Raw genomic sequence first — 11571 nt, 5'->3', positions numbered from 1 at the left:
ACACACACATCGGCAATCGGCTAGCCACGCCTGATTGCAATCGACGCTCGCCTCTCGGCCTTTGCGCTTGCGTACTACGGCTATTGCCCGTCGCCGCGTCCCGGATCGGGAAGTGTCAAGCGGGAACCGACTTCCCCAGCCTTCGTTTCGCCGCCACTACCGCTAACTCCAGAACCCCGAAAAGGCCTGGGCCCAAACGCCATGACGAACGGTGAGAGCCGGTGTCCAGCGCGGAGAATGGGAGTGAGGGTCGAAGTGAAACGTGGCGGGCGGGGCCGAGACTGACGTGTCTGTTCTCCCCGCCCCCTCCCGACCCGGCCCCTCTGGGCCTCAGGACGCCCCTAACTCCTGCACCCTGTGCCCCTCAGCAGGTTTCCCTATCCCTTGCCCATCTAGCACTTTCACTGCCTCATGTGCTCACACCCCTTGCCTTCGGTCCCGACTCGTTGTTTTTCATTCTCTTCCTCTTCCTAGAAGTTCGTTTTGGCCCTCTTGGGGGCGGCCAAGGTGGACTACTGCGTTAATCCTGGGGAAGAATACCCTCCTAAATTCGCTTCTGACAGTCGAGTCGTTGGGACCAGCCAGAAGTCACATGATCTTAAGCCCCGCAAATTTAAGGGATGAACGTTGTTGCACTTACGTGTTGTCAAGTCGGTACCGGCCCATAGTGGCCCTGTAAAGGCTTTCTAAGGAGCAGCTGGTGAGCTTGAATCGCCGACCTTGTGGCTCAAGCCGACTTTGCAGTCCAGCACATTAACCCACAGCGCCACACCAGGACTCCTCGGGATGAATGTGTAGACCCTAAATGGATTTTTCTTTTTGAAGTATAAAAAAATACTATGAAGTCTTTTATTGTTGGTTTCTATAGTACTGGCCCTGGTGTGGCGCTGTGGGTTAATGCGCCAGACTGCAAAGCCGTTTGAACTGCACGGTCGGCAGTTTAAGCTCACCATCTGCTCCTCGGAAACCCTATACAGGGTCGCTATGGGTTGGAACCGACTCGAAGGCACTTAACAACAGCAACAACATAGTACTGGACCGGTGATCCCAACTAAAGACGCTCGCTATTATTGCTAAAATTGGATTTAGGAAGTTGCCATCCTGTTTACCTGACCTAATTTTCCAGGCCGCTTCAGACATTTTATAGACAAATTCCAGAAAAGGAAGTAGAACCTTTATGGTCTTTGCTTTAGAGTCAACCTTTTTAGGAAAGCAAAAAAGAGAATTATCTTTTAGGCAATACAGTTGAAGGTACAGGATAGCATTTCTCTCAAAGTAATTAAGACTCACATTTCACTTCCTTGTGCATTTTGGCATTGCCTGTAAAAACTTCTCTGAGAAAGAGAGTAGCACATAAAAGTGTCATTGATCACTACTTGTTTTTAACTATAAAATACTTGTTAAAAGCTGTCAAGTGGATTCTGACCCATAGCGACCCTGTATAGGGTTTTTAAGGAGTGGCTGGTGAGTTTGAATCGTGACCTTGTGCAGTTCAGTGCTTATCTACAGCACCACAACTTAGTGTTTTAGTATACTGGGCCATTTCTTCTGGGACACCAAACTGCAGGATAGTGTACTAGAGGGGGTAGTTTTTGCTAAGTGCTGATGAGTTGGTTCTGACTCATAACGAGCCAGTATACAGTTTCTGAGGAGCGGCTGGTGAGTTTGAACCACTGACTTTGCAGTTCAAACACCATGCAGTCCAGTGCTTATCCTATAGCACCACACCAGAACTCCAAAGAAGATGATAAAGTGGCAAATATAAGTTCTATAAAATAATCTGTTTGAGCTTCTTAGACAGTTACAGATTTGACGATAAAAAATAATCATAGCAACAATTGTGAGGTTGACCCAGGACCGGGCAGTTTTCATTCTGTTGTACATGGGGTTGCTATGATTTGGTATCCACTCAGGAGCACCTAATAATAACAACAACTTTTTTTTTATTATTTAAATAACAAGAACCTGTCATTTTGGCAGAAATTTTGGTTTGCAAGTAGAGTATTCATAAAGTGTAAGATATGTATAGGAAAATTGTAGTCGTATGGATCCTTATGCTTGCAATTTTTTTAACTTTACTTTTTGCCTTAACATACTCAACAGCAGATGCAGATCTGACAGACTTGGCTAAATATCTAGCTTGACTTCTTTTTTGATCACTTGAGTGATTTATAATAAGAACATGTTTAATTCTCCCTGCTCAGCCTGCAAACATTCTTACAGTTCTTTCAGCCTACTGCCAACACTAGCCACTCCTGGCAAGCTGATTCCATAGAAACTACCAGAATTAATTGTTTTTGAAAGAGGAGGAAAGGGGGCACTGAAGTCGGTTTAAGGGAGACGTCTACAAGCAATTTTGGAGATGAATCAGATAACCTTGTGTGTGCCAGCAACTTGGCTCTCTCTTGTTGAGGGTTGGCGCTACTAATTAAGGTTATTGTGTTTATATCATACTCTGCCCTCAGTGTTCTCAGGTGGGATCACCTGTCCCAGACTAGATCAGTACCAAAGGTTTTGTTTTCTTTCTATAACAGTGTACTCCTTGGATGGTATTCTGGTGTTTGGTTTACTCTTCGTATGCACCTGTGCCTACTTCAAGAAAGTACCTCGTCTTAAATCCTGGCTGTTATCAGAGAAGAAGGGTGTTTGGGGTGTGTTTTACAAAGGTAAGTTCATAACCTTGACAAGGAGAGATTTCCAATTTTGTACAGTGAGGTGCGATACGGTCAAGGACAAACAAAGATGGGCCAGCATTGCATTTGGGTCCACTTTTAAAGAAGATCCCTGAGCTTGAGCCTGAGACTCTGTAAAACTAATTGTTTCCTAAAGTTGAGAGGAAAGGTAAATGTTAAGATTTGCTGTTATTTTTAAAGAGTAATTGTTTATTTTAGTACCCAGGTAATTTTATTATTCTCTATAGATTGAAAATACAAGGGAGCTTCCAAAAGTTCGTGGAAATATTCTACTATCTTTCAATTCCATTTTTACATGAATTTTTTGGAGCCCCCTTGCATATAAGTGAAAGAGTTTTAATCTGGACTACAATGTGTTGGAAGGAATATTTTCTCAGTGAAAAGTTTTTCTGATTTTCTGCAAAGAGTAACTTGGAATCTTCTTAATGTTTTGACTTAATCCGTTCTTTTTCTTTTTTTTACTTTTTATTTTGGATACCTTCAGCTGGAATCCTACCAACCTAAGTCTTTTTCAATATTGAATGAGATAATAAATAAACATTATGTTTACCGAAGAACCTAGAGCTTCAGAGTAATATTTGAATACATTCCTGAGCCCTTGAGACTCTTTATTTGTGACAGATCTCTTCATCTGTGACTTAAGATTTCAAAAAGTGAGGACTTTTATGAAGGACAGACTGATTTTTCTCTTTTTACTTTTGCTTCCCAGCTGCTGTGATTGGAACCAGGCTGCATGCGGCAGTGGCCATCGCTTGCGTTGTAATGGCCTTTTATGTTCTGTTTATAAAATGAATTCCAAAGCATCCAGCTCATCAACTGCCAACCAAGGTGACAGGAGTGAAGAACTGTCAGGGGCCCAGTATAGCCGAATTCAGCTAAAATCATCAAAGTCCCCAGGATGATACCACAGCATCTACCCCTACCACATGTGGGGAAAACTCCTCATGGTCATAAACATTGTTTATGCTTCAGGGGACTCCAGAAAGCCACTTCTTTTGATTTATATGTAACTCAGTCCTTGGCAGAGAGTATATGATGTCCAGATAAATTGCAAGATAAGGTTGCATTCCTCCTGTGTATTGTGTTCTTCAATCCCTCATCAGGATCTTTTCATATCGAGACTCAGTAGGGAAGAATATAGACTGTGTTCAGACCACTTGGAAGGAGATAATTTTCAAGACTTGACTTTTTTTCTTCCTCTTTTGCACTTGGCAAATTGGGAATGTGGGAGAGGCCTGAGTGCAATGCCAGGGAATTGTTTGGCTTTGGAGAATTATCTTTCCTATACCCATCTGGGAACATAAGAGAGAGACAAGGCCCTCATTGCAAAAAGAGAACAGATGAAATAGCTGTGCTGTATGCTGATAGCTCGGGAGGTTTGCCAAGAGAACCTGGGCCTACATAAGATTTGAGAAATTGCAATTCGTACATGATCAGACCAGAATACAGTGACTTAAGTTTTGTTTTTTTTTTTCTGTTCAACAGTATTCTCAAATGGAAACTTCACGCTGTTAAATGATGTATGGAGAATGACTCAACTGTTGCTATTTTCCTAAAGCCTTTTTATATTTTCTAAATTACTTGTGCTAAACACTGTTACTCAAGCAGTTTTACTCCACTAGGGGAAAGAGAAGCTATTTGAAGAAATAATTGTTTAATATATTTGCAGTTAGGGTAGAAGAAATAAATCTAGTGTATTAATTCATATACTAGTAAATTCATCTAGTGTAAGAATTTATTATGATATTAGATGGATGTTTTGTCATGTTATCTAAGATGCAAACTTTTTCTTTGGTTGAATATGGATTGTTCTGGCAATTTTTAGTTGATTACTTGTTTTTTCCTGGCCAACTCTTAATTTTCCTCATATTGCAGTACTTTTTAGCTGTTTCTTGGAAATTCTCTTTACTATAAGAAGTTAAGAAATGTCAGTGGGTGAGAGAAGTTGCTGATACTCCTAGGCATATTTGGACAGGCCATAGAAAGCATGAATGAAATAAGAGTATCTTCATGTTTTCTAAAGTAAAGGAGAACGGATCTGCAGTGGAGACTAATGGACTGTTTTAGGAGACATGGTAACTTCTGAGGCAAATCATTTTAGATGACCCAACATTTGAAGGGAAGAATCTCCATTCCTTCATACTCATATTTGTAAAAGGATCAACCATTATATTTATGAAGCCTAGAGTTTCTCTGTTCAAAGAGAGAGAATAAGTAGATTTAAAAATTTTTGTAAAGAGACGAATAGACATAGGCATACTAGTTAAATTGCCCACAGAGAAAACTAAAGGGAGTTTATCCCTGAATTCTCTGTGGACAAGTTAGCTGTGGTTGACCTCTATGTAGCAGTGAATTATGTCTTTTTGTCCACCGACTACAAAAGAACAAAAGCTGCTAAGTTGTTTAAGTTCTGAAATCGCAATTTAGTGCTCTGCGGGTTTCTGGAAGTCTTAGAAAGTCACGAAGTAAACACTACACGTCTACTCATCTCAAGAGTTGTGGCTGTTGTCCCTTCAGGAATTGGTCCACAGGGTAAATTTCAGCTTGTTTTCTGTGATCATTTCTGAGGATCTTTCATTTGGAGTACAGAAGTCTAGGGGAACCAGAAAGAAAGAGTTATACCTGGTGGGTGTGAATTTGGAACCTGTGGACCAAAGGGAAAGTCGGGAAGGTCGCTCCTTGAAAACAGGTTCAGCATGTTTTGCACTTGTTACTTTGTAGCTTTAATGACTTTTGTTTTTTAATAGGGCTAATGTCTCTAAGCTTGATGCTTAGAGCTGCTTTGTATTTTAAACTAGTTCCATTTCTCAAGTTCATAACAATTTGTATAGCCTTCTGGATGGGTCATCTTGATCTAAACTCTTGAATTATTTTATTTTGAGATGTTTTCATACCAGAATGTACCAAAAAGTGCACAGGGTGAAGATGATTTGCAACAAGAAACAAATAGCTTAATTTCATTTTTTTTTACTTTATGTAAGCAGATAAGAAACTCATTTAATTTGTTATTTTGGTTGATGTGTCTTAGACATTTTCATTAAAAATTGTAGGAAATTGTTCTCTGGGGAATCTTTTAGAGATAAAGGAATGAGGGGTAGCAATATTGCCTCAGATTCAAACAGGCATCACCATAAACCCTATACATTAGGGTGGAATGAAGTCAGTTCCTTTTTTATAGTTGAAATACAATTTTTTATTCACCATTGTCTGCACAAATCCTTGAAAATAAAATTTCTTTCCCTACAGTATTTGTCCATTTTATTTGTCACGTGCTGAATTTATGGACCCTTTTTAATACTCCCCTGGGTTCTGCCCATAGCCTACTTTTCAGTTAACATCAGTGAATGCCATCATTACTATTAACTCCTTGTGGTTACAATATGGTTCAGAATCTGTGAGGCCTGACCTCTGCCTTCTTGTGTACACACGTACACACACACACGAGAGGCCTTCAAAAAGTTCATTGAAATTTTGAATTAAAAGATGAAAAATAAACTTTATTTCTCAACATAAGATCCATCAAGATCAAGACACTTCTGTAAGCAACACCACCAGCCATTAGTACGATCTTCCTCTTTCTCAGTGACCCTTTACCAAGCATGATATACTTTTCCAGGGACTGGTCCCCCCTGACATGTCCAAAGTACATGAGACGAAGTTTTTCCATCCTCACTTCTAAAGGAGCATTCTGGTTATAATTCTTCCAAGACAGACTTGTTTGTTCTTCTGGCAGTCCATGTACTTTGAATATCCTTCAACACCATAATTCAAATGCACGGATTCATCTCCAGTTTTCTTTATTCATTATCCAGCTCTCACATGCATATGTTGTTGTTGTTGCTAAGTGTCATCTAGTCAGGATCCGACTCATAGTGACCCTGTGCAGGGTTTCCAAGGAGCAGCTGGTGATCATATGGAACCCTTGAAATAGTTGAATATTGACCAATTATTTTTGGTATACTGTGATCAGGAACAATGGTATTGAAGGAGGAAGTCCAAGTTTCACTGAAGGCGTTAATGAAAAGACTCTAGGAATTGACAGAATACCAATTAAAATGTTTAAACAAACTGCTGCAACAGCATTGGAAGCACTCACTAGTCTATGTCAAGAAATTAGGAAGACAGCTTCTTGGCCAACCAACTGGAAGAGATCCATATTTTTATTCCCTCCATCTTCTTTTGATGCTTCCTGCTTTGTTTCAATATTTTGTCCATCAAATGCTTGTAATTTAATACTTGATTTTTCACTTCATTCAGTTTGAGAAATGCTGAACTTGTTCTTCCCATTTGTTTTTTTTTTTAACTCCAGGTTTTTATACATTTCATTCACTATATTACTTTACTTTGTCATCTGAAGCTGCCCTTTGAAATTTTCTGTTCAACACTTTTACTTCTTCATTTCTTCCATTTGCTTTACCATTTCTACACTGGAGGAAAAGCTTCAGAGTCTTTTCTGACATCTATTTTGGTCTTTTCCTTCTTTTCTGTCTTAATAGCCATTAGATTTCTTCCTATATGATGTTTTTGATGGCATCCCACAACTCTTCTGGTCTTTGGTCATTAGTGTCTAATTCATCAAATCTATTCTTCAGATGATCTCTAAATTCATGCGGGGTATTTTCAAGGTCATATTTTGGCTCTTGAGGACTAGTTTTAATTTTCTTCAACTTCAGCCTGAATTTGCTTATGAGCAATTGATAGGCTTTCTATAGTCTGTCCGTGACCTTGTTTTGGCTGATGACATGCAGCTTTCCCACCATCTCTTTCCATAGATGTAGTCAATTTGATTCCTTTGTATTCTGTCTGTTGAGGTCCATGTGTATAGTTGCCTTTTATGTTGTTTAAGAAGGTATTTGAAATGAACAAGTCATTGGTCTTGCAAAATTCCATTATGTGATCTCCAATATCATTTCTGTCACCAAGTCTGTATTTTTAAATTATCGACCCTTACTCTTTGTTTCCAACCTGTGCATTTCAATCACCAGTAATTATCAACACATCTTGATTGCATACTTGATCAACTTCACACTGAAGAAGCTGGTAGAAGTTTTCAATTTCGTCATCACTGGTTTTAGTGGTTGGTACATAGATTTGAATAGTGATATTAACTAGTATTCCTTGTAGACATATGGATATTATGCTATCACAGACAGCATAATACTTCAAGATGGATCTTGAAATGTTCTTTTTGATGATGAATGTGACACAATTTCTCTTCAGTTTCTCATTCCCAGCATAGTAAACCATATGATTGTCAGATTCAAAATAGCCAATACCAGTCCATTTCAGCTCACTAATGCTTAAGATGGAGTCCTGGTGTGGCACTGTGGGTTAATGCGCCAGACTGCAAAGCTGTTTGAACTGCAAGGTTGGAGGAGGTTCAAGTTCACCAGTCGCTCCTTGGAAACACTACACTGGGTCGCTATGGGTCGGAACCGACTCAACGGCACTTAACAACAACAGCAATGCTTAAGATATCTTTTTGTTTCATTTCATTTTAAAAAACTTTTTTATTGTGAATTGAGTAAAGGTTAACAGACAAGATCATCAGCTTTGCTTCCAACAAACAAATCATTCATTTTGTTTTATATAAATGATTACAATCCCCTCTCTGCAACAACAATTATCCATCTTCCTCCCTATGGCTTCCCTTTTACATCTTACTTCTCACAAATATTTAAATGTCCAAAGGGCACATTTTACAAGCCAGCTTCCCATCTACAGGCACACAGCCTTTCTCAGCCCATGGGCCTAGAATCCGTAGCTGCTCTATCTATCCATGCCATCACCTCTGCCACAGTCTCAGCCGTCTCTGCTTTTCTACGTAGGATCTCATGCTCCACTCATGCTCTTCCTTCTTGATGGTCCTGGGATCCTCTGTTCCTGAGATGAAAGACTAACCAACTACTCCCTCCTTTTAGTTATACATCTTCTACAATTACAATTGTGACTATCATAATTAATACTGCTAACAATAACAACTGAATCTTAAAATCCTATCACCATCATCCCCTTTCACCAAATCCATCCAGAAAAGAGGGAAACTATTCAATGGAGAGTCGACATTTCCCAACTCGTTGTGAAGCTAAGCAAAATCACAAAAGTTTGTAAGCCAGCCACTTCATGACTTTACAGCCCCCGTTTTTGACAGTCAATGTCTAAATTTCCAGTCCCTATCAACCCAGTATACTGAAAAAAAAAAAAGAAAGCTTGATTCTCGATAAGAAGAATCCTTCCATTTCTGTCAGAATTTTGATTCTCTGAATCCATAAACAAAGGCCCAGTTCATCAAATTATAGCAGTTTATATTTGCTCACAGTATCAAGCATCTTAATCTTCATCTGGTTGAGTTCTGGTCAGCTAGCCATTTAAGCTAGGTCAAATGGGTACTAGCTGCAAGTTTGGAAATTCACACATGCCTCATGATACTTCAGATCAGTTGGCAGCTTCACTCTCAGCTCTAGCCCCTAGTGGCTAGGTCAGTGCCCAAAGGATTGGGAGTTCACACACACCCCTAAATATCAGACCAGTCAACCTTTTTCTTCTCTCTGTCATCTCAAGGTCAACTGGTGTCAATGGCCGACCTCAGTTTATGTCTTCATTGACACATTTCCCCTACTCCCAATCACAAGTAGACCAGGGTGGTTACCAGCTAGCATACTAGACTGCTTGAGGGTTCCCTTTGAGTTTCAGTCTTAGGAGGGGGTTTTTCCTGATGGACTGACTTTTCTTGCCTTGATGCCTCCAAAGTAAACAGTTTTGTTTGTTTTTTTTCTGTTGGTCTTTCAAAGACTCAAAGAATATTCTGTTCTTCCAGCCATTCTGGGTTGGTTTGCATGTCTGTCTTTTCAAGTGGGAATATCCTAATTCAGAAGGTTTTAGGTGGTGCTCAGGATTCCACCTAAGGCCCTATATTCCACCAAGCTTAACTAGAACCTTATTTCCCTGGGCAAATTCTAATCCCCCTTTTTGCTAATCCAGTCAGTTATAGACTGAAGGTGGGTCTGCACGCTTTCTGTAATCATAATTCCCAATATTCATTTCTATCACACTTAAATGTCTATTTTACAAATAATAGACAAGGGAAACAAATATCCACGAGACAATCCAGCACTTAAACATTTCCCCCCCTCCTTTACCCATTCAGACTATGTCTCGATCCCTGTATCAATGAACACTGTTGTTCCAAGGTTGTATATAAATTACTGTTTACCTGCATACCTTATAGCCCATTCATACCTTCTTAACTCTTCCCATCTTCATTGCTCATCTGCCACCCTCACTCTTCTTATGTATTGCCCTCCCCCTCGTATATTTCCCTCGGTGTCACGTAAGTTAACATGTGTCTACCCCCTGACCTGTGAATTACTCTCCCCTCCCTCCCACCCCTGGTAACCATCAAAGAATGTTTCTTTTAGTATGGAAAGCTTTTCTTAGGCTTCTACAATAACGGACTAATGCAATATTTGTCCTTTTGTAATTGACTAATTTCACTCAGCATAATGTCACTCATCCACGCTATGAGGTGCTTGACAGTTACACTGTTCTTCAACATTGCATAGTATTCCATTGTGTGTATCAAAGTTTGTTTATCCAATCTTCCATTGATGGGCACTTAGGCTATCTCCATCTTTTTGCTATTGTGAACAATGCTGCAATTAACATTGGTGTGCAGTATCTACTCATTTCCTGGCTCGTATTTCTTGTGGTTACATACCAAGTGGAGGGATTGTTGGGTCAAAACAAATTTCCAACTTTCTAAGGAAGCACCAGACCATTTTCCAGAGTGGTCGAACCTACTTCATTTTTGACAACTCCCAATTTTCCTTGATTCACACTTTGTACATTCTGTGTTCCAATTATTAATGAGTGTTTGCAGCTGTTTCTCCTCATTTTGAATTGTGCTCAATCATTAGCAAATGAAGGTCCTAAAAGCTTTGCTCCATTCATGTCATCACGGTCAGCATTACTTGGAGGTGGCAGCTCTTCCCCAGTTGTATTTCTAGTGCCTTCCGATCTGCTGGGGTTCATCAGCTGGTACTATACCTGAAAAGATTTTTATGCTATTCACAATGTTTCAGTGTTAAATAGTCTGGTGCCATCTTACACCTTGGAAACCCTATACATGGTTGTGACTGACTTGATGGCACTTCACAACAACAACAATCTTACAGTGTTACACTGCTGTTCATAAGGTTTTCAGTGGCTAAACATTTGGAAGTAGTCTGCCTCTCCTTCTTCTTCATCTTAGACATTAATGTGCAGAAATGGGTGAGCATTAGTCATTTTGAATCAGCATTTGGCCACAGTGGCCAAACTTCGTCTCTCACACTTCGGACATATTGTCAGGAGGGACCAGTCACTGGAGAAGGATATCATATCTGGTAAGGTGGAAGGTCAGAGAAAAAGAGGAAGACCCCAGCGAGATGATTGGCAAAGTGGCAGCATCAACAGGATCAAGCGTGGCAACAATTATGAGGTTGGCCCAGGACCAGGCAGTGTTTTGTTGTGCATAGGGTCGCTATGAGTCAGTACTGACTTGATGGCACCTAACAACAACAACATTCACCAAAGTAAAATGTAGAACATTGTCATTTGTGAGTTATGTTATGCTAATTGAGTATGTGTTCCCTGAGACTATAGTCCTGAGCCCTGAAGCCCAATAACTCATTCCATCAGGGTGATTGGTAATATCTAAGAAGTTTTCCTATTTTTGCCCCTTGTATGCTCCACCACTGAGTCCAGGTGTTGCACTGTGGGTTAATACGCCAGACTGCAAAGCTGTTTGAACTGTAAGGTCAGCAGTTCAAACTCACCAGCTGCTCCTTGGAAACCCTATACATGGGCGCTATGGATCGTAATCAACTCGACAGCACTT

The 11571-nt window shown here is 40.1% G+C and overlaps 1 protein-coding gene across 1 annotated transcript; it reads left to right on the top strand.

Moving 5' to 3' along the window:
• Positions 1 to 201: 201 nt before the first annotated feature.
• TMEM167B (transmembrane protein 167B) lies at positions 202 to 3767 on the top strand. The gene is made up of 3 exons (XM_006865971.1): positions 202 to 211; positions 2535 to 2666; positions 3403 to 3767. Exons 1-3 carry the CDS (start codon positions 202 to 204, stop codon positions 3483 to 3485), a joined length of 225 nt encoding a protein of 74 aa, XP_006866033.1. The 3' UTR covers positions 3486 to 3767.
• Positions 3768 to 11571: the final 7804 nt, after the last annotated feature.

This window comes from Chrysochloris asiatica, unplaced genomic scaffold, assembly GCF_000296735.1.
Source record: "Chrysochloris asiatica unplaced genomic scaffold, ChrAsi1.0 scaffold00085, whole genome shotgun sequence".
NCBI classification, from domain to species: Eukaryota; Metazoa; Chordata; class Mammalia; order Afrosoricida; family Chrysochloridae; genus Chrysochloris; species Chrysochloris asiatica.
This window is presented reverse-complemented; position numbering and strand designations above follow the sequence as displayed.